Source organism: Miniopterus schreibersii (genome assembly GCF_964146895.1).
Source record: "Miniopterus schreibersii genome assembly, chromosome: X".
In the NCBI taxonomy this organism is placed as follows: Eukaryota; Metazoa; Chordata; class Mammalia; order Chiroptera; family Miniopteridae; genus Miniopterus; species Miniopterus schreibersii.
Window position 1 is genome coordinate 100809139 of NC_138104.1, and position 23416 is coordinate 100832554.

Below are 23416 nucleotides of genomic sequence, written 5' to 3' on the forward strand. Positions count from 1 at the left end.
CTTAATATTATTTTGAATGAATGAATGAAGTATTTTGTTATTAATTATGAGCCTTAAACAGAGGTTTTGAAATCTTAACCCCACAAAGTGCTAAGCTCACTATTGTTCTGTGAGACATGTTACAAAGTGAGTTAGGCTCAGATGCTTGATAAACTTGATGAACTTCATATTTTGTTTGATAGTGTTCCTCAATCTTCTTCATTTACTTCAAGGTTCCAAACTGAACTGTTATCATTGCTGTTGTAGGTTGAGTTGTGGCCCTTAAAAAAGATATATTGGACCCCACCCACACCCACCCCCTGGACCTCAGGATGTGGCCTTATTTGGAGATAGGGTCTTTATTAGAGGTAATCAAGTTAAAATGAGGACATTAGGATGGGCCCTGATCCAATGTAACTGGCGTCCTTATAAAAGGGGACATTTGGACACAGACACACACCCAGGGAGAATGTCTTGTGAAGACTGGAGTTCTGCTGCCAAAAGGCAAGGAACTAGCAGAAACTAGGACAGGACTGGAACAGACCCTTCCTAAGCGCCTTCCAAGGAGGCACAGCCCTGCCCTCCTTGATCTTGAACTTCTGACCTCCATAACTGAGACAACACTTTTTTGTTGTTCTAAGCCACCCAGTTTTTGTACTCTATAACGGCAGCCCTAGAAAACTAATACAATCACCCTGCGAGAATTGTCTGTTCCCAAATGTAGTCTGTGAGTGGGACATAGAGGGAACTGGAAAGGTCTTACCATCTCTGTGAACAAACTGACTGTGATGTGGATTTGTTTTACCGTGCTCTAGATAGCAAGCCAACAAAAAAGGAAATTTTATGAAAACCCTTATGACCTTCCTCCTTAACGTTACTCCACAGTATTTACATTATTGGTAGTAACATTATACAAAGGCAGCCGTGGTGGAACCACTCGATCATGGGGCCCCACCACTTTCTAGCCAGAGGTGCCTATCCTCTTGTGGGCCACCTGCCCCAGCCTTTCTGTGCCTCAGTCTCCTCACCTGTGCAATAAGGGTCCTAAAATGGGGTGGTAATTACAGAGATTAAATGAGATAAAAGTGCTTGGTACAGAGTCAGTGCCCAAGAAATGTTAGTTGTTATGGTTAGTTGCTAATAACTCTTCCTTGATCATGGATTATTAACCATAAACTGGTTTTACTTTGATAGCTGTTTGTCCTGATTAGTGCTTGATTCAGATTCTGTACATTTTTTATAAAGATGTTCTATGACTTCCCAAAAAGTCATATATTTCTGCTCTAAGCAACACTAATCAAACTCTTAAAAGGATCTCAATATTTAATATTGAAATATTTAAAACATAAAAGAATTAAATTTTGGTGTCTGTCAAATTTAGACATTAACACAATTTAGTCCAAGTAGTCATTAACACAACTTTTAGTTCTGTTTCAAGGACATTCTTGCTTGACATAATATAGTAAAATATTACTTGGGCTGGAAAAATGAACCCACACCCACATTACTCATCACAGCACTGAACACATTGAGCTTCCACTTCTTTGTGCTTTTCGAAATGTGCAGTTGTAGCAACTACAAATGTGTGCTTGTCCTAGAATCTCTCCCATACTTTTGTGTCCGGCAGTCTGCCCTGAAAGCATTGTGAGGTCCCTGGGAGGCTTGAGAATTGTCTGGCGAGGGTGAGAATCTTACTACTAAAGACTTGGTCTCTATTAGAAGTAGCTGCCAGGCTTTGGCCCTGCACCCCCAATAACAAAATGATGGATAGCAGGTTCACTGGCATCATTTTTTTCACCAGCACTTTTGGTGGTGTATAGGACGAATACGTGTTCCTTCGGGGAGTAATGAACGATGGGACGCACGTGTAAGCGACTTGAATGCCCATCGTGCTTTCCCGTCCATTGCCTTTACTAGAAATATTCGTGGAGATTTAGTTCCATCCCCAGTCTGGAAATGCTTAATAAAGAGATCAGGGACCGGAGTAGTGTGACTGCTTGGTTAAAGTTGTTTTGTTCTGCTCTTTGAACAACTAGAAGCTACTTCTTCGGTAAGGGGAAATTCAACTCTGAGTATGAATCATTTAGAGAACTCAGAACTTTATAAACTATTACTAGCAATGGAAAATTAGCTAACCTTGATTTAGCTTTTCTTCATCTGAGTTGTATTTAATATTTTCTTAGGATAAAATCCTTCAGATTAGACAGCATGTTCTTGCTTGTGATTACTGCTCTTCCAGATAATCTGTAACATATTTCAATGATAAGAACAAAAAAATTAAGTAGGATAAAGAACTTTTGTGCAGTGGGAACAAGCATGCCTTTGATTATGTTATGTCATCATTTCCTAATGAGATGTTTCCATTATTTAAAACTTCAGTGGTAACATTACTTACGGGAAAATAGACAGTTGTGAAGTTTTAAAGGTCAGCTGTGTTTTCACCTACTTCTTAGGGAAAAATCTTTGTTGTTAGATTATGAAAAGTATACTTTTTTAGGCATAAATAACCATCTCTTGAGACTGCAAGGTCATAGTCGTAATTCTTAGAGAGAAAATGCGTGCAAGTCCTTCCCAGTAGAGAAGAAAGCCCTCGGGAACAAACGGCCTCACTGTCGGCCGGCTGCAGCCAGTGAGAATTTATCAGAATTTATCACGAGCTTTGGGGCTGGATGTTGGGTCAAAACAGGAACATCTCTGCCGAGAACAAAGCCAGGTGGGAAGAGGGGACATCGCTAACAGTGATGCCTGGGAGGCCCGCCTCTGCCAATGCGGGTGGGGCCCGTGAGCTTGGCGCCCAGAGGGGCCGGCGGGCCGGCTGTGGGGAAAGGAGGTGCGGGTCTCCAGGCGCTGTGCCGCGCCCCCCTGAACCAAGGGGCGGAGACCCCATCGGGCTGGTTCTCCGCGGACACCTAGAGGCCATAGGAAGGTGGCGCCGCCCGCTCAGTGAGCCGCTGGGGTGTCGTCGGTGAGACCCAGGGTGGCCCTGCTGATCCCGCCAGGCCGACCGGCGGGAAGCGGCGTGCAGAGGCTGTGGAAGGCGGCGGGCGCCCGCAAAGGCGCTTGTACCCTAAAAACGGAGGTGCGGTGGGCACCACTCACGGCTGCCGGCGAGGGAGGAAGGCCGTCGGAGACGGCCCAGGTCTGCGCCCGTGTTCTGGGCGCCTAGCTGACAGGTCAGAAATGAGGCGTTCATGATAGAAACCAAGTCTGCTTTCGCTCGGTTGTGCTAAAATCATTAATTCTAGCAGCGTAGCGGAGAATATAATCAGAAAGACGTGCTAATGCTGGGAAAGTGAGGAAGAACAACATTCTTTCACACTCACTTGTCTTAGTGCTTTGCCCTGCAAGGTGTTCCGCCCGTGGGCCAGCTATCCATGGAATACTGAACGCATGTTTCCCGCTCTGCGCGCTTGTCTAGACGCCAAGTCACTTTCCATGCTTTTTCTCCTTTGTGGACCGTAAGTCTCTATTGGCAACATCATGTAAATGTATGAACTGAGGCAAAAAATGTCAAGGTTCTATATCTCGAACCCGGACGAATCCAGTAGAATTTCTTCTTAATAGTATAATACTGAGTGTTTTTCTTGTTTTAACCCTATCTACATATTAACTGTACCAGCTTCCTAGGGCTGCTGTGACATTACCACCAACTGGTTGGCTTAGAACAACAGAAATCTATTCTCACAGTTCTGGAGCCCAGAAGTGCAAAATCAGGGTGTTGGCAGGACCACACTCCCTCCACAGGCTCCAGGGCTTTGTTTCTTCCAGCTTCTTCTGGCTCCTGGTATTTGGTGGCTTGTGGCAGCATCGTTCCAATCCCTGCCTCCAGGTTCACATTGTTTTACCCCTGTGTTTCTGTGTGTCCTTCGCTGTCTCATATTTATTGGTTAGGGTCCATCCTAATCCAGTATGATCTCATCTTGACCCTTTCCTTAATCACATCTGCAAAGATCTTATTTCCAAATAAGATCATATTCAGAGGTTCCACCTAGATGTAAATTTTGGGAGGACACTAGTCAACCCATTAGAACCTGTTTTAAAGCTGGAATCTAAAAAGACCATGATTTGTATTAAAACAAATTCCCACCCAGCCAGCTTGGCTTCAGCGATTGAGCATCGACCTAGGATCCAGGAGATCGTGGTTCGATTCCTGGTCAGGGCACCAGTGCTTGGGTTGTGGGCTCGATCCCCAGTAGTGGCTGTGCAGGAGGCAGCAGATCAATGACTCTCTCATCATTGATGTTTCTCTCTCTCCCTCTCCCTTCCTCTCTCTAAAATCAGTAAAAACATATTTAAAAATAAAAATTCCCATGACCAAAAGAAAAAAGCTCTTGGTAACATCGAGCCCCACAGCTGTTTTCAGTAAAAATGACCCACCTCTCCGTGACAAGGCACCTGTTTAATTATGTCTCAGGTGGGATGTTCCCCTTCTCTGCTTCAGTCATCTGATTCTCTGACTGCTTGGATGAGCCCTCACCTTGTTTTGACAGGAAGATAAACTGTCAGTGACTGAGAACCCTTCCTTTCAGTGGGAGAAAAGAAGCAATAAATAGAAAACAGAATAAGTGGGTTCCTTCAAAAGGGTCTATTCCTTCCTGAAGCTTGCTTGTTCCCCTAGGTCGGTATACACTAAAGCGCTTTCAGCCAGTCTGAGGGTATTTGGTTTTTGGTTTTAAGTCTGAGGATTGGTTTACATGTCTGTAGTCTAGCCTTAGAACACTTTTTTAATTGTGTAAGTGGAGGTGAAGTGACTCAGATGTAAGGAAACAAGATCAGACCCCATCTCATTGGTGCCCTCCCCTGGCTCCTCCCCCAGCTTCTCCCATGGAGGCTCTGAGGAACCTAGTGGAGGGGAGCTCTGCCCAGCATCTTTTGTGATTTGAGCATCTGTTTCTCTATCCCGGGGTTGTCATCATTTTTCTTTAACAGCATCTGGAAGAAACAGAGTTGTTTACAAAAAAATAATGTATGGCCTTTGTCCAAACTTCCTCTCAACAATCATTTCCTGAGCACCTGCTTTGTGTCAGGCATTGGGTCCTCCTGGGGCTAGGGCTGGGGGTGAATAAAGGGACCCTCCCCCATAGGGGACTCCTGCAGGCAGTTCCCATAGCCTGTCTTTCAGTACAGGGGACAGGATTCCTGCCCCTTAAATCTATGTTTTAGGACAACTATCTACCATGCAGGAAATCAGGAAACCTCCAGACCTCTTGTGGGCAGGGATGGGAGAGGGTTGGGCCTTAAATTCTGATAAGGAAGGCTGAGTGGGGAGGAAATAGAAGTAAAGAACAGAGCAGAGGGCTGTCTTTTACTTTTACACTGTATGAACTTTGTTAAGAACTGAAACCCACTGATGGCAACCTATGAGCACGTGTCGAGTGCAAACTGGGACTGCCAGCTGGGGTTGCTTTATATTGACAGTGTTTCATCCACAGATGTCAACAGTAAGAAAATGTCTCTCAACATAGAATTATGACACCAATTCAATATTGGTAAGATAGTTTTGTCAGAAGAGTGGCAGAAAGAAGCATAATTATAACCATGTTAAATTATAAGGAAAAGAAAATTGAAGATGCAAAAGTAAAAAGGTTAAATTCACATATCCCAATGGCAGAGAGCAACACTTAGTAAGATAGCAAAGATTCCAGTGTTTATTCAAACTTCTAAACTCAGAGACTCAGGAAGTTGAACATCTGTTGTGTCACTAAATCTGTCAGGAAGGCTGATGATAGTCTTGGGACAAACTTGAGAGTGAAAGGACTGTGGTCTGGGAAACTTTGCCCTCTAGATGCAGAGGCTCGGAGGCCCCAGCAGCCCCACGCATGAGGTCATGTCCTCCGGGCCAACAACAAAAGGAGAGCCCAAAGATTGGTGGTGGGGCCAAGGCTCTCATAGGTGGGACTCCATTTCCTTGGCTAATGTGGAAATGCCAGGCCTTCGGAAGAGTAGTCCTTGAGGGGCGGGGTGGGGAATAGAATTTAAACACCATGAGGACTGAACAACGGACATCCTGATGTTTCAAACTTGTCGGAAAGACCAAAAATGAGAAACAAATGCTTGTTGACTCCCACATTCATTTACATATTAGGTCAATATTTTGGTTTAGGTCTGCATTTCACAGTAAGTCAGTTCTATCTTTCCCATGAATAAAGTAACAGTGATACGGTATTTCTTTTGACAGTCATTTGGCATATCCTGTATTGCTTCCTTATGTGAAAATCAACTGCAGATGTGCTAAGACAGCAACGGCCACATACATTTTCAATAATGTTTCCAAGTTTATAAAACTCCTTCCCTCCAATTCCAAGGTGTCATTTATAGAGAACGGGATTTATGAGAGTGACTGTGCACAGCCACATAAATATATTTCTGTGCACACTTGATTCGCTCACTTTTGTGGTTCCTTCCATACTAAGCTTTCTTTCTGCTACTTTCTATTTAGCAAAGAAAGAATGATTTATAGTGTTGTTTTATCCCCTGCAACCATCTTCACTCCTTACTTAGTAGCATTTCTCTTGGTAGCAATAGTAGCTACAGATGGATGCATTCTACTGTCAATTTCTGTTCTTGACAGTCGCTTACAAAAATCTATGTAAGCAGGCTAAATTTTACCTTCCACAGCATTGTTTTGCTGATATTTTTATGTTATTTAGGTAAAAATAAAAGATATCAATACTTGTTATAATAAAAAATAGAGAATAAATTGAAGAAATCTTGCTTTATAAGAATCCATGTATTTATTTTAAATCCTCACCCAAGGATATGTTTATTGATTTTAGAGAGAGAGGAACAGAGAGAGAGAGAGAGAGAGAGAAACATCAGTGTGAGGGGAAAACATGGAATGGTTGCCTCCGTACATGCCCCGACCGCGGGTCGAACCTGCAACCTTTTTGGTGGACAGGACAGTGCTCCGATGAGCTGAGCCACCTGGCCGGGGCAAGAGTCCATTTCAATTAGTAGGATCGCCGGCATGTAACGATGGCGTTTGAACTGGGGCCTAAGCTAGCCCGTGAAGTGGAAAGTCAGGTCCCGGCAGCGGCTTTCAGGCAGCGGGAGTTTGAGACGCCAGCGGTCCCCGGCACCTGCCGAGCGGCCGCTGCTCAGCCCCTTGCCGGCGGCGGTGCTGAATCCCTCGCCCTGCCGCTGTGTGGTTGGCGCGTTGGGCGAGTGGAGGGATCGGCGTCATGGTCGTCCTCTGGTCGCCGGCGCTGGCTCTGCCTGGATTACCTACAGTCAGCTCCCCCCCAGCTGCGGGGGGGGGGGGGGGCTGCTGGCAGCACCGGCCTTTCCCTGCGGGCGGTGGGGAGAGGGGCCCGGCTCTGTCCGTTTCTCCCGTGGTGAGGGCCCCTTCCAGAAGTTTCGCAGTCCGGGTGGCGTCCCCTCGCGGCCGGCCCCCTCCCGTGCCCAGCCCCCGGTCAGCGGTGCCCCCAGGCCCGGCGGGCAGGAGCGCGCGGGCGGGGCGGGGCGGGGCCGGCGGCGGGACTGACCGTGGCTCGTCCGCAGGGCGGCAGCAGCAGCTGGACGCGCGGCGCCTGGAGGACTACGTGAACGCCGACCACGACCTGTACTACCGCGCGCGCCGCTGCGACGCGCCGGCCGAGAGCCCGAGCGCGCGGCGCCAGGCCGAGATGCGGCGCCTGTACGGCGCGGGCGCCGCCAAGATCCAGGCCATGGAGGCCGCCGTGCAGCTGAGCTTCAACAAGCACTTCGACCGCAAGCGGCCCAAGTACTGGCCCGTCATCCCGCTGAAGTTCTGAGCGCCCGCACCCGGCCTCGGGGCGCCCCCGCGGCGGGGGCCATGCGGCGCGCCGGCCGTGTGCCAGCGCCAGGGCCTGCACTGGTGCTGCTGTGATATTGCTTTGACATAAAGTGATCATTCCACACGTACACTGTTCCGTTCATTGCCGCTCTCACTGAGAGATACTGCTTAGGGTTTTGTCTTTTTCTGCTTTCTTCTACCTTGAACCCAGCCGAACTACGCAGATGCCTTAAACACGTGCACTGTGGCCTCCTGGAAGCCCTCCAGCCCCCACTGCGAATGGTCCGGCACGCAGCCAGACACCGCACTGCCCTCCCCGCGAGGCCGGCGTGCGTGGGCTGCGAAGGGCCAGCCACTTCATAGCTTTGCTCTTCAGGCTGCAGCTCTGTGTCCCGATTACTCAGTTCTACCCTTGCAGCCTGAAAGCAGCCACAGGCAATAAGTAAACAAGTGGGTGAGCCTGTGGTCCAATAAAACTTTATTTATAAAAACGGGCCGTGGGCCAGATTCGGCCTATGGGCAGTAGTTTGTGGACCCCTGCTCTAACAGATGAAACTACCTCTCTGATATTATCTCTTTACCTCTGCAGAGTTTGAATGTCATACACAACTGAGAGCAAAGAACAGTAACTCCCAAACCTGCTCCCCTCTGCTGTCTCCTCTGTTGTCAAAAAGGTATAATTAAACTCTTACTTTGTATCGCAAATACCGTTTTGATAAGAGAATACATTTCTGAGAATGAAAATCTAAAAATTGATGAAACCGTCCATTTTAAAAAGCCAGCTGCTTCTTAAATAAGTTATTACAGCACGTTGCCAGGGTGAGCCTTGTTGACCTGAGAAGATTAGAACATCCATCAAAGGTTGGTGAAAAGATTTAGTATTGACATGTTTTTCCCTAAGAACACTTAGCTCCACATTTCAGCCCCTGCCCTGTGACAAATGCATTACTTTCATCAGCCCCAGGTGCTTGTTTTTCCAAGCTCTCGTTTTATTACTGGAGTTGCAATTTGAGCTTGGGTATTGCAGACAAAAATCAGAATTAATTTCCCCTGAGGTGACACATGACTAAAATTTCAAGTCTTCAGTAGTTCTCTTTTTTTAAACTCATATGCCTTGATATAAAATAGATGTAACTCAGGCACAGATACAAACTAATTGTATTTGCAGCAGGTCCTTAGCTGTTTGAGAGTGAAATGTTTTTCTTTACAAAGGACTCTCCTTCCTTTGCCCAAAGAAACCACCAGGCTGGAGCCACCCCTGCTGGCTTTTTGACTGTAGACTGCGAGTTACTTTTACCTCTTAGTGCTTCGTGTTCCTTGCGCTTCAAGTGGGTGTTAATTCTTCCACATGGGATCCTTGTGAGGACTGCATTGAGTTAGTGCCTGTAAAACAGTGCTGGCCGCACGGTAAATACTCAATACATGTTGACATTTATCCCTGTCTTTAAAAATTGTCAGAGCCCTGGCCAGTGTTGCTCAGTGGTTAAAGCTTCAGCCCGTGTACCAGAAGGGTCGCTGGCTTGATTCCTGGTCTGGGACGTGTACTTGGGTTGCAGGTTCTACCCCCAGCCCAGTGGGGGCGTGGGGGGCCATGGCACGGGCAGGAAGCAACCAGTGTGTCTCACATCAATGTTTCTCTCTCACTCTCTCCCTCCCCCCCTTCCTCCCTCCCTTCTGTTCTCAAAAAATCAATGGAAAAAACATCCTCGAGTGAGGGTTAACAACAACAAAAATTGCCAAACAGAGCCAGTGGGAATCCTGGGTATGAAACCTCCCTCCTGTGGAGAAATGCTTCTTACATCTCATTCCCACCTGTCTGTCTTCCCGTGTGCCTCATGGATAAATTGTGATGGGAGGGACCTATGACTTGTTCATTCATTTATTCAGCAGATATTTGAGTCGTTTCCAGTCCAGGTAGCTAACCTATGGCTAAACCATAGTCTCTCCCCTCGGGGAGCTCGCATTCTCAGAGGAGAGGCAGACGGGTGCAGTGATAACATGCATATGTGCATGTGCAGGACTTGCAAGAGCATAGGAGAGAGGGATGAGGGCAGGGCTCAGCCTCAGCACTACTGACATTTGGGACCGATCGTTCTTTGTTGTTCTTAAAAAATACATACTATGGACACATATGTGTACTAAAATCGGAATACTTGCATGAAAATGATTCATACATACCAGCTTCAGAATAGTGGGTAGTTCTGAGCAGGGAAGGTCCTGGAGTGCCATTCAAAAGGGGTTTTTCTGTCTCTGATGTTTAATTTCTTTATAACAGAAAAGCTATGGTAGGAACTCAGCTTTGACAGAGGCCCCCAAATTCGTCAAACTATTCTGTCACAAAATTCTAGATTTCACTTCATTTCTAGGTTTAACTCTTAAATGTTTGTTTATCAAACACTTATGTAGGGATTACTTTGAGCCACATACTCTTCTAATTGCTTTTCAAATATTAATTTCTTTAGCAATCAACCTGTGACAACCCATGAATTATCTATTACAGGTACACTCCAAAACCATTGGGTCAGGCGTGTTTCAGAATTCAGATATTGTACTTTCAATTTCATTCAGGTCAAGTTTTGTCATCAAATCCTTACAGTTAAGTCAGGTTTGGCTGCCAAATAAATTATTAAAAACAACAGCAAAACAACTTATAGTTTACAGAGTTTTGGGAATTTCAGAAAAGAAGTGAAGGAATATTATTCCCATTTTGTAGATGTGGAACCTGAAGCAGAGAAATTAACCAACTGAACCAGTTTTACTTTTCAGTGGTGCAAGTGGCTGTCAAACCCAGATATTATGACTCCTAAACTCCACACTTTAGCTGCTTTGCCGTGCAGAACTCAGCCTCTACAAGTCAGTATCCGTAAGGCATACTGTATCCAAAGCATCCCAAAGAATCTGGAGCCACCTACCGCCCTCAGCAGGATTCCAGTGCATTTCGTGCTGGAGCATGGGGTTAGGTTCTAGTCCTAGCTCTGCTTGAGGATGTGTGGCTCTGGACAATGCATTTGAACTTTTTGTCTGAATTTTAGAACTGAGGCTATATCAGTGAAAAGAAGAGGGAATATACTTGAGATATTGAGGAAATAGATGTGCCATGGGCAGGTGATTTGGGGCAGGTGAAGAAAAGTCTAGGATGGCTCAGGTTTCTGTCTTGGATGGTGGTTATAGTCATTGACGTAAAGAAAACAATGAGAAACCAGTTTGGGAAGAAGGATAATTGATTGTATTTGGGACACAGTGAGTTCAAAGGGCTCCCAGAACATCTAGTGACATCCTGTCAGTCACTGGATATTTGGGTTTGGAACTCAGTGGAGAAGGTCTGCATTAAAAAGACTTTAGAGTCATCAGCCTTAGGAATATGGGAAAGGGGACCATATATTGACTAGGAGGAATAGACCAGTGACAGTAGGCCCTGAAGAATAATGACTTCAGAACAAGTAAAGAGTCTATGAAGGGAACTGAGAAGAGATGACAAACATAAAGAAGAGGAAAACCAGGAGCTAGAGGTGTCTTAAAAGGGAAAATCCTAAGTGGGACAGCCAGACAATACGGCTTCTGCTAGGATGCATTAGGAAGTTGACATCACTACCAATGAAGTATTTTTGCAAATATGTATGTGTATATACATATATATGTGTATGTAGATATGTAATATATTGCAAATATTTTTGCAAAAATATATGTGTGTATATAACAGAATCTAATTAAGATTCTACATCTAAGTACCAATTTATAGGAAGTGCAGGGAGTAGACTAACATTTTAAACACACTGAAGATACAGTCAAATCTAGAATGAGGGAAATTTGATAGGACAGAAAACATAGTTTATTCAACAAATGGACTTGTTAAAAGTGTGTGCAGGGGGAGGAACTGTTCTAAGATGTAATGTGTAGACTTTGTATGGATCCTAATTTGAACAAATTAATTATTAAAAATTTGGGAGGAATTTGAATATGGACTGAGTGTTAGAGGATATTAAAGAATTATTAAATTTGTTAGGTGTAATAACTTGTGATTATGTTTTGTTTTGTTTTAAGTTCCCATCTGAACTCTTTACAGTTGAATTCATATGCTGTCTTGAATTTTCTTTAAAGTATTCCAGCTGGCAGAGCATGGGAGAGGTGACAGTTGAAACGATCAGCAAAATGTTGAGAATTGTTGAAACTGGGAGATGGATGCTTAGAGACTCATTATGCTCTTTTCTCTAGCTTTGTGTATGTTTGAAAATCGCATAGTAAATTTTTAGAAAATGAAGTGGAATTTGAAGGAGATTAATAGTATTGTCACAGAAAGGTCTGGTAGACTAAGAACAGAAAAGTAGACTTTTGCCTGACAACCTAGAAACCATTGTAAAGTAAAGAACCTTAAAGCTATCTCAGTGGATAGGTGGGGAAGAAAACCAAATTTTACATGAAAAGCTAAGATACCGGGGGGGGGGGGGAGGCCTCTCATGTCAGAGGGACACAGGAGCCAATCTGAAAGAATGACCAAACAGGAACAATTTGAGCAACAAATTATATAACATAGTATCAGATTGTAACCCAAACTATAAAAGAAATACATACGAGTCCACACTGACAAATGATTGAGTAATAAATGGGGAGAAGAGACAAATTTTCCTTGTTGAAGAATTCCAAATAATATCTATAGATGGTGGGCCTTCTTCTCCCTCCCCTGCTGAGTGGGGCCTCAATGAGGGACTCACTTCGGAAGAACAGAGTACAGAAGGGGGAAAATAACTTTCAGCGGAAAAACCTGGCAGACACCACATCATTTTAGTGCTCAAGGTTAACATCACCAGTGATAAATTCTGTGGGTACAACGTGCTACCTGATGTGATGTGATGAGAAGGGCACTTCACCTCTCGTAATCTCAGAACCCATCACCGCAGTCTAATCATGAGAAAAACATCGGATAAACCTGAATGGAGGGACATTCTAGAAAATGCCTAACCAGTACTCTTTAAAACCGTCCAGGCCACTAAAAGCTAGGAAGACAGAAACTGTCACAGAAGAGACTAAGGAGACATGATGACTAATTGCAATGTGGGATCCTGGATTGGATCCTGGAATGGAAAAAGGATATTAGTGGAAAAACTGGTGAAATCCAGATAAAGTCCATAGTTTCACGTAATAGGTATGTGCCAATGTTAATTTCTTAGTTTTGACAAATGTACCATAGTTACATCAAATGTTAATATGGGAAACTGGGTGAAGGTATATAGGAACTCTATACAATGTTTACAATGTTTCTATAAATCTAAAATAATTACAAAATAAAGAGTTTTAAAATAAAAATAGAAATTTAACGTTGATTTTTGCTCATTGTATTTATGTGTAATTTGTTCCACCTTTAAAGGGGGGAGATATATTTTTATTTTTCTAGAGAAAGAATTTACCAAGCTGTTTTTATTCTTTTGAGTGCTGTAGAATCTGACACCTCAGACACCGAATGACAAGACTGAAGGGTAAGTAAAGTAAGGACCCAACCTTTGTTAGGTATCTAATGTGTATAGTGTTGGACAATTTGCACATGTTATCTGCTTTGTTTCTACTAACAACCCAATGAAGCATGATCCCCCATTTTCTGATGAGCAGATTGTATCAATGTAAGAAAAAATAGCATGCCTAATGGCTGGGAGGGTGGGGGGTGGAAAGGGGAGTGACGAATGACTGCTAATGGGTTCAGGATGTCCTTTCAAGGTGATGAAAATATTTTGGAACATAGAGGTGGTGGTTATACAACAACTGGCTGCAGATGTATTAAATACCACTGGATTGTTCTCTTTAAAATGGTTACTTTTCTGTTATGTAAATTTCAGCTCCATGAGAGAAAATGTATTAATAATAATAAAAGATTGAGAAGCTTTGGTCTAGAGATGGGAGAAAAGTCTGGAGAGTGATGGGCAGAAATCATGTGATGTGTAATATTTCTCAATTTCTATTATTTGGCCAAAAACCATTTTTGTTCCGCACAATAATATTAGTACATGACAAGACACTAATACTCCAAAGGACCCAGTTTGAGAAACACTTTTTCATTGAATGAGGCCTCACTTTAACAAAGAGAACAGTGTAGGAGTCTTACTTGGCTACAGTTGTCATAGAAGCCACCCATGTGGCTTCAGGAAATTGAGAGGAGAATTAGAGACAAGTTGAGGAGAAGCTGCGTTTGGCTCCGTCTGTTCCTAGAGAGGATGGAGCTGGCAGTGTGCAGCCGCAGGGACGCACACGCCAGGTAGAGTGCCCACCAAGAGGCAGAATATACGGCTGTGCATGGGAAACAGTGTACATCCATCTGCCAGACGCCCAGGAGTCTCAGACCTGGCTGTGCATTAGAATCTCTTGGATCCTTCTTTAGCCAATGAAATCAAGATCACTGGCAGTGGGGGCCCAGAAACTGCTGGGTTTTTAAAAGCTCCCCAGGTAATCCAATGTGCAGCCAGCGTTGAGCTGTTCCCAGATATGGTGTAGGGATGTCCTGATGTTCAGTTTGGAGTGTGGTGTTACCTACTGCATCTCAAACTTTAGCAAGTGTAACAGTCTGAGGAGCTGGCCGAAACAAAGACTCCTGGGCCCCCCTGTAAGATTCCAATTCAGTGGGGTGGGGTGGGGCCCAGGAGCCGGCCTTTCTATTAAGCTCCCAGGTGATGCTGATGCTGCTGCTGCTGGTTCAAGGATTTTGCATTGAGTATCACTGATGTCAGCAATGTGATAACAATAAAGGAACAGTAAGCAAGGTTTGCAAATGGTTTGCTTTCTTTTTTAAAAAAAAGTATTGATTTCAGAGAGAGAAAGGGAGAGGGAGAGAGAGAAACATCAGTGATGAGTCGTCATTGGTCAGCTGCCTCCTGCAGGCCCCATACTGGGGATCAGGCCTGCAACCCGGGCATGTGCCCTGACCGAGAATCGAACCACTATCTCCTGGATCATAGGGCGATGCTCAGCTGCCAAGCCACGCCAGCTGGGCTGGTAAAGTATGATCCACAAAAGTGAATTCATCCTCCATAGCATGTATATTGTGATGTAGAGAAGGTCGTGAAGATCTGGGCTAGAAAAATGGGTTCGTGAAGGAGAGGGATGACCCAGAAGTATGGGAAAGGGCCAGTTTATCAAGGGTCTTCTCTGCTAGACTGAACTCTAAGCAACTGCAAGGTCTGTACAAAGGCCTGGACTGAACAAAGCCATTTTTCAAGGAGACATTTGCAGTATCTGTTCAAAGGCGACTACAGTAATGAGGATTAATGGGGCTTGACTAGCGAAGTGGCAGTGGAACTGGAGAGAGAAGATAGATGTGAGAGATGGGGCAGAAATAGCAACTCCATCTTCCCAGGTGCTCAAGTAACTCTTCTCTTTCATTCTTGCAACCAATCCATTAGAAATCTGGTTGGGGCTACCTACTTTTCACATTCTCGCTGCTGCCCCCATGTCCAAAGCACCACCCTCTCTCACCAGGATTCATTCAGTGGCTTTCGAACTGCCTTTGCCCTCCTATAATCTATTCTCAGCACAGTGCCCACAGAGATGCTTCTAAAACATAAACCAGATCACATCACACCTCTGCTCCCATCTCACTTACAATAACAGCTCAAGTCCTTACAGTGGCCTTAAGGCATGGCAAGACCTAGTTCCCTGTTGTCTTTCTAACTTCGGTTCAGTTTACTTGCCCACTCTCTCATTTTTCTCCAGCCTTGTTGATCTAACTCTTTTTAAAGACTTTGCTACCCAAAGTCACAAAGTGGTCCCTAGACCAGCATCAATATCACCTGGGAGCTCATTAGAAACAGTGTCTCGAATTCCACCCCAGGCCTACTGAGTCAGGATCTGCACTTAACAAGAGCCTCAGGGGATTCCTCTACACTAATGGAGTGGAAATCAGTGATCCAGAAAAGCCTGCACACTGCTACTCCCAGGATTTTGCATTTGTAACTTCTTTACCATGGATAGCTTGCGCTCTAAGTAGCCACATAAATCACTCCTTCCCTCCTTTATTCACATTCCACCTTCTCAATGTTCTATTTAAAATTATAATCCCCTCCACCAGGAAGGCACTCATTAACCCGTCTATTGCCTTTATTTCCCCGATAGCACTTATCACCACCTGAAAATGGTGGTCTCTGGGAAGTGGAATCAGGTGTGGAATGATAGGGTATGGATATGGCTTTTTTGAGCCCAAGTCTTGCAGGATTATTTGACTTCTAAGTATGTGCATGTATACCTTCCATTTGTTTGTTGAGATTAAAAACTGCCAGAGTCTAGTTCCACATGTAAGGAGTTTAGGAGTCACCACTCCATCCTAACAACAAGTAAAAAGATGAGCAGACTGAAAAATCAACACCTCTTCTAGGCTCTGTAAGTGGGGAGGACACAGAGCGAACCGCTGCCCCCAAGACTGGACAGCAGTGAACGCAAGGAGTGGTGGCTTTCCACAGTGGACACTCAGAGCTGAAAGCACCATGGGAACCAGTGCCGGGGCAGGAAACAGGAATGGTAAATGATAAATTGCTGGACCCTCAGTGTGGACAACTCTTGAGACTCAAAAACTCAGGTGGTCCCAGCCATGGAGGGGGGCACAATGTTGTGAAATTTCTCTCCAGGAGCTTGACCACATTCCCACGGTAAGTACTGGAGAAAAATCCCCTCCAGTTTCCACAAGGGGAGGGGAAATGCTTCGGAGCACTCTATTTTTCTTAACAATTCCTGCCCTCAGGGGAAACAAGTTAACCAGAGCTAAAGCTCTGGGGTATAATCAGGGCCTAACTGACCTGGGGATGGGAAATTCGCAACTCCAGCCCACTCCAGCCATCCTAAGGAGTGGGAAGGTGAGACTGAGAAGCACTTGTGAAGTTTCCATTTCAGAAGCACAGGCTCACTAAAAGATGGACCTAACAGGACTATAGAACTCGTGCCCTTCCCACACCCAACCACCACATTACCGAAGGCCTATTTACAGCAGCTCCTTTTACCCGGCTATCAAGAGAAAAGGCCTACCAAGAGGCAAAAATACACACCAAAAAAAAACAATTTGAAGAGACAGAGCAGCCACCAGAACCAGACATTCCAGGAATGTTGAAAACAATGATGGTTAATATGCTTAAGGGCTCTAATGGATAAAATAGACAACATGCAAGAATAACCAATGTAAGCAGAGGTGGAAATCTGAAGAAAGAACCAAAAAGTTTGCTAGAGAACAAAAGCACTGTAACAGAAATGAAGAATGCCTTTGACGGGCTGATTAGTAGACTGAAGGTTTGCTGAGGGAAAACCTCTGTGAGCTGGAGGATATATCAGTGGAATCCTGAAACACCAAAAATCAGAGAACAAAGACTGAAAAACCCCCAGAACATAATATTCCAAGGAATGTGGGTCAAATGCAAAAGGTATAACACACATAATGGAAATACCAGAAGGAGAGAAAAAAGGAGAAAGAAACAGAATAGTTGAAACAATGACTCAGATTTTCCCCAAATTAACATCAGATATCAAACAGATCCAGGAAGCTCAGAGAAACCAAGCAGGATAAATGCCAAAAGGAAAAAAAAAGAAAAAGAAAAAACCCCCCACACTTACACCTGGGCATATCATTTTGAAATTACAGAAAATCAAAGATAAAGAAAAAATCCTGAAAGAAGCCAGAGGAAAAACCACCTTACCTACATGGGAACGAAGATAATGAATATCCAAATTCTCAGAATTACATGAGCAAGAAGACAGTGGGTGAATATTTAAAGTGTTGAGAGAAAAAACCCCCACCAACCAAGAATTCTGTTCCTGGCAAAATTATCCTTCAAAAGTTAAGGAGGAATAAAGACTTTCTCAGATAAGGAAAAATTGAGAGCTGTTGTTGCCAATAGACCTGCCTTGTAAGAAATGTTAACAGAAGTTCTTTAGAGAGAAGGAAAATAATAGAAGTCAGAAACTTGGATCTACATTAAAAAAGCAAGAGCAGCAAAGAAGGAATAAATAAAGTTAAAATAAAAACTTTTATTTTATTATTTATTTTTCATTTCAAAGTTTGGTAATTTTGATGCAATTTCATTGTTCAAGGAAGTATGGATATGTTAAGTGGTTTATTTACATCCTGAAGAAAACATTAACAGCTTTTATCTTACATAATTTTATCAAATTCTAACATAACTTTTTGGCAGTTTTTTTTAAAATTTATCTTTTATTGTTGAAACTATTACAGGTGTCCCATTTTTCCCCCCAGTTGACCCCCTGCACCTCACTCCCACCCCCTCCCCAAGCCTTCACCCTGTTATTGTCTGTGTCCATGGGTTATGCATATAACTTCTTTGGTTAATCTCTTCCCACCCTCCACCCCCTTCCCTGTTTCCTCTGAAATATCGTCTGTTGCCTGCGTCAGTGTCTCTGGATCTATTTAGTTCGTCAGATTCTTTTGTTCATTAGCTTCTTCTTAAAGAAGACCCTTCAACATTTCCTGTAGTGCTGGTCTGGTGGTGATGAACTCCTTTAGCTTTTTCTTATCTGTGAAGCTCTTTATCTGACCTTCAATTCTAAATGATAGCTTTGCTGGGTAGAGTAATCTTGGTTGTAGTTCCATGTTTTTTATCACCTTGAATATTTCTTGCCACTCCCTTCTGGCCTGCAAAGTTTCTGCTGAGAAATCAGCTGACAGTCGTATGGAGGCTCCCTTGTAGGTAACTAACTGCTTTTCTCTTGCTGTTTTTAAGATTCTCTCTTTGTCTTTAACCTTTGGCATTTTAATTATGCTGCGTCTTGCTGTGGGCCTCTTTGGGTTCTTCTTGTTTGGGACCCTCTGTGCTTCCTGGACTTGTAAGTCTATTTCTTTCCCCAGGTAGGGGAAGTTTTCTGTCATTATTTTTTCAATTAATTATTTTTTCAATTTCTTGCTCTTTCCTGTCCTTCTGGCAGCCCAATAATACGAATGTTGGGCCTCTTGAAGTAGTCCCAGAGGCTCCTTATGCTATCTCCATATTTCTGGATTCTTTTTTCTTTTTGCTCTTCTGGTTGGGTGTCTTTTGTTTCCTCATGTTCCAAATTGCTGATTTGATTCTCAGCGTCCTCTACTCTACTGTTGATTCCCTGTAAATTATTCTTCATTTCAGTTCATGTAGCCTTCATTTCAAATTGGTACTTTATGTCATCGATTTTGTCAATTATTTTCATCATACTCTAATATCCTTGAGCATCCTTATAACCATTATTCTGAACTCTGTATCTGTTAGCTTGCTTGGATCTATTTCATTTAGTTCCTCTTCTAGAGATTTCTTCTGTTCTTTCCTTTGTGACATGTTTCTTTGCCTCCACATTTTGGCTGCTTACAGGTGTTTGTTTCTATGCATTAGGTAGAGCTGCTGTCTCCTGGAATTTGTAGAGTGGCTTTGTGTAGTAGGTGTCCTGTAGGGTGCAGTGGCTCAGCCTCCCCAGTCCCCTGAGCTGGGCCTTCCAGGTGCTCCCCTGTGTGGGCTGTGTGCACTGTCCTGTTGCAGTTGAGCCTTGGTTGCTGTTGGCGTCCCTGGGAGGAACTGACCCCCAGGCCAATCGACTGTGAGGACCCGCTGCAGCTACAGCCAGAGAGCTGCTGTGCCGGAGACACCCCCATGGAGCAGGATTTGCTTCAGTGGGGCTTTGATGTTCACCAAGTGCGCCCCTTGAGAGTCACTCGTGGATGTGGCAGGGTTGTAATCCAGCCTGGTCGAGTCTGACCACCGGGTGCACTGTCTCTGGGGCCTCCCGAGAGGTGCACAGTCAGCCTGTGCCAGTGCCTTGCCCAGGGCCCCCCAGCATGAGCTACACAGCAAACCGTAGTTGGCTGCTCCTTGTGCTGGGCTTGGAGGAGCCCAGGAGAGGCCCAGCTATGAGCCAGTGCAGCTGCCGCTAGTGCCAGGCCTGGGGCCGCTTATCAAGCCGCATGGGGCAGCTGCTGCTTGTTTGGGAGATTTTAGGAGAGTCCTAAGCATGAGGCTCGAGGGGCCACTTGCACAGAAAAGCCCCTGGAAAGGGCCTGGATGAGCTGCAGGCGGGGAGGGCGGGGCCTCCGGGAATCACGGGGCGGGGCCAAGGGTGTGGGTCAGGTGCTGGCGACTCAAACATGGCGCCTGCCTGCGGGCTGTGTGCGGGGAGGACTCGCCACAGGAGCCACGGCCTCCGCCAGCCCTTCTGCCCGGGAGGAAGCCGCCCTCCGCCTGTCGCCCGGATCTGAGGCAGGTCAGTCCCTCCCCGAGTGTCCCGGGTCCTTTCAGGCTGCTGCCCGGCGCTGGGCTCAGAGGGAGCGTCCGAGTGAGTCCGCGCCGGGTCCTTGAGAGGAGCTGCCGGGGCTCCCGCGGCCTCCGCGACCCTCAGGGACAGTCCCCGCTGGTTTCACAGCCCGGAGTGTGGGGACGTCTCTTCCCGGCCTGGAGCCCTGGGCTGGGGCCTGCTGTGGGGCTGGGACCCCTGCTCCTCCGGGAAACCCCCGCCGCCGAGATTCCCTCCTGGGTTTCCCCGCGGCACCGGGTGTGGGCCCCGCCCCGCCCGCGTCTCCCCCTCCTACCGGTCTCGGTGCTGCTTCAGCTCCCTGGTTGCGGGGCTTCTGTGCAGCCGGATCTCAGGGGGCTCTGAGGGACGGTGGGTCTGTGTTTAGTTGTGATTTTGATGTGGTTGCGGGAGGCGGCGGGTGCAGCTGTGACCTACGCCGCCATCTTGTTTCCTCTCCCCTAGCAATTTCTTAAAAGTCGTTTTCTCTACATGTTAATATTTTCTTTCTGGAATATTTTTTAAACCTTCGAGTAGTTTGGAAACATTTGCCCATATACTCGTTCCTCTGGTTACAGCCTTTCAGAGCATTTGTCCCACCTGAACTGAAAACCTGTGTTCACCCAGCTGGTGGTAGGAGGTAGAGGTGATCACAGAGAAATGGGGAACAAGCACGCTTTGTGAAGTACTTCTAATTCTCTTCATTAGCATGCTACCATTCCCTCCGCTTCTGCAAGGTCAGACATGCAAGACAAATACTTGGCCAAAGAAGCAGGATTCTAACCAGTGTAAAAATAGATTTTAAACAAAATAGAATCTCTGTAGGAAAGAGAATTAAGTTTGGCTTTACATTTACATTCTTGCTTTAAGGTGTCTGTGTATATAAGTGCAAGGGGGACTTACAGTTGGTCTGCCCTAAGTAAAAATTGAGAATGTCTGAGTACATTCATTTTGCAGGTACAGGTGTGGTTGTTTGGGAACTGCTGCAGCACATCCTACAATAATGAATGGTGATTAGCAATACAGTTGACGAGCTAACAAGTAAAATGGAAGACAATTAGGTCAAAGGGGGTGAGGCCTAACCATAGGCTAAAAACAACTCTGAAATGTGATCGTTTATAAACTTTAGCTGGATAACCACTGATCTTTTGTTCTTTTAATTCTCACTTGAGGATATGTTTTATTTATTTTAGAGAGAAAGGAAGAGAGAGAGAGAGAGAGAGAGAGAGAGAGAGAGAAAGAAACATCAATGTGAAAGAGAAACATCAATCAGTTGCCTCCCATATGTGCCCCACCCAGGGGTTGAACCTGCAACCTTTTGGTGTACAGGACGGTGCTCCCACCAACTGATCCACCCATCCAGGGTGGTAACCCCTTTACCTTTTACTACCCCAGTTGTAATAATACACAAATAGACAAATGTGAGGCTAAATACACAATGTGCTCACTTTTCTGCCCCCCCAGAAAGTGTTTGGAAGAGGGGAAAGGGCACAAAAGGCAGTTGGCATGTTATTCAGTGTAGGTGAGCTAGGAGAGCTCGATCTGGGCCTGCCAGTTACAGGTGCAGGCCCTTGGGAATAAGTGCACTGTGTAGTGTTTGAGGAGATGACATACAGATAAATGAAAAATGAATCCAGTAAGAGTAATCAGGAGTGTGAGGTCAATATCGAAGATGAGAGTGGGATATACAGACCTGAACTGGATGGTTAGAAAGGCTCACTAAGAAGGCACAATTTGGGGAAAGATGCAAATATGGGGAGGGAGCAGCCAGGCAGGTGTCTGAGAGAAGAGCCTTCAGGCAAATGAAACAGCCTGTACAAAGGCCCTGAGGCTGTTTCACTGGCTGATTGAAAGGACAGCAGAGGCCAGTGTGGCTGGAGTAGATGTGTAGGGGAACATAGATGGTGGAGAGGAGGCAGCTTGTGCTGTAGGGCTTTGTCAGTTCTGCTAAAGACACTGCCTTAATGAGATGGGAAAACACTGGTGAATAGAGTGAAATTTGCTCTTCCTTTTTTCTTTTTTTTTCCTTTTTCTTGTTTTGCATTACATGTATTTTAAACTTTATTTACTGTACTTTTGAAATGACCGTTAAATAGTGCTGGCTTCTTTATGTCCAGAGTGGTGTGAGGTTATACATTAAGCAATTACATATTTATGAGCATAAGTAAACTAGGGACTAAAAACTCAATTGCCAATTGTTGGAAAAACCTGTTCAGGATTAACTGAGGTCCTTGGTTGCTATCAGCGATCACTCCTTGACTACAGCCTTTATTAATAAGGAGAAATAGCAGCAACAGGATAGACTAAGTCTTTGGCTCTTGCCAATCCGGACAGTGGATCACAGGGCTGACTAGAGGCTGGAAACCTGGCTGGTGGCTGCAAGTCAAGTTCATAATCTAGGGTAGAACAGCAGTCTGGAAAAGTCTAGAAGCAGAATGGTTATTTCACTCCATAAACCCTTTTTCCAAACCCCCTCCTAGATGCTTTCCTCAAACAGGGTGCTCTTAACATTTTAAGAGCATCCCTCTGGCTGCTGTGCAGAGAACAGGCTGCGGGGAATCAAGGGTAGAAGCAGGGAGGCCAGTGCCAGAATGATTCTCTTACTCCTCACTTCACTCCCTGAAGCATATTCTTAGAGCTATTCAAAGTAGATGTATTCAAAAAATCTACATTCAACACTTAAGAAAAGTCTTTAAAAGCTAATTTGTTTATGATTATAGAATAACATGTGTTCACTGCAGAAAACTTGAGAAAAAAGGAAAAATAAGCATGAGGAAAAAATTTGCCAATATGATACCTGCCAGACGCAACTACTGTTGATATTTTGGTGTGTTTTCCTCTCGTCCATGGGGTTTTACATAGGTTCATAACACTCATGTACATTGGTATTTTGCTTGATCTCTTTGCCTAATAGAATAAGCATTTTACCACTAAAAGAATTATTTATTCTACTGGAAGCATAATATTCTATTTTATGACCATATAAAATTTAACCCAACTAGTCCACTAAGTTATGCATCAGTGAAGATTTTTATGCATAAATTTTAGTCTGCATATTAGATTTGCTTTCCACAGGACAGATTTTAAAAGTGAAATTCGCAATTCTAACAGAGAATGTATTTTAGGTTTTTGATACTCACTGTCAAACTGTTCTCCAAAAAGGTCGTGCCTATATAAATTCCCGTAAGTATATCAAAGTCATAAACAACCTTTAAGGGGGAAAAATTCTTCATTAACATCATCCTCTTAAAGAAAATTTCTTTTTAAAATGAGAAAGTGTCAGAATTTCACACATCATATGCATAGCAGAGAGGGTGAAAAATAAGATTCTGAGTATGAAAGAATCATGAAAGTTTTTAGACCAAAGCTGTAGTTAAATTATGATCTAGCTCAAGAAGTACATATGAAACCGAGTACACACTGGGTATGCTTTACATGGGCTTAGAAGTAGTCATCACT

The 23416-nt window shown here is 44.6% G+C and overlaps 1 protein-coding gene across 9 annotated transcripts in view; it reads left to right on the forward strand.

Moving 5' to 3' along the window:
• Positions 1–13046, forward strand: part of GEMIN8 (gem nuclear organelle associated protein 8) — a 170701-nt gene extending 157655 nt beyond the window's left edge. For 5 of the 9 annotated variants that reach the window (XM_081125195.1, XM_081125196.1, XM_081125193.1 and 2 more), the window contains one exon: positions 7491–13046. In XM_081125195.1, the coding sequence (XP_080981321.1) occupies positions 7491–7828 (338 nt within the window). In that variant the 3' untranslated portion in view covers positions 7829–13046. Of the gene's footprint in view, positions 1–7479 lie in introns of all 9 variants that reach the window. The other 4 variants (XM_081125198.1, XM_081125199.1, XM_081125200.1 and 1 more) reach the window with 2 other exon arrangements.
• Positions 13047–23416: the final 10370 nt, after the last annotated feature.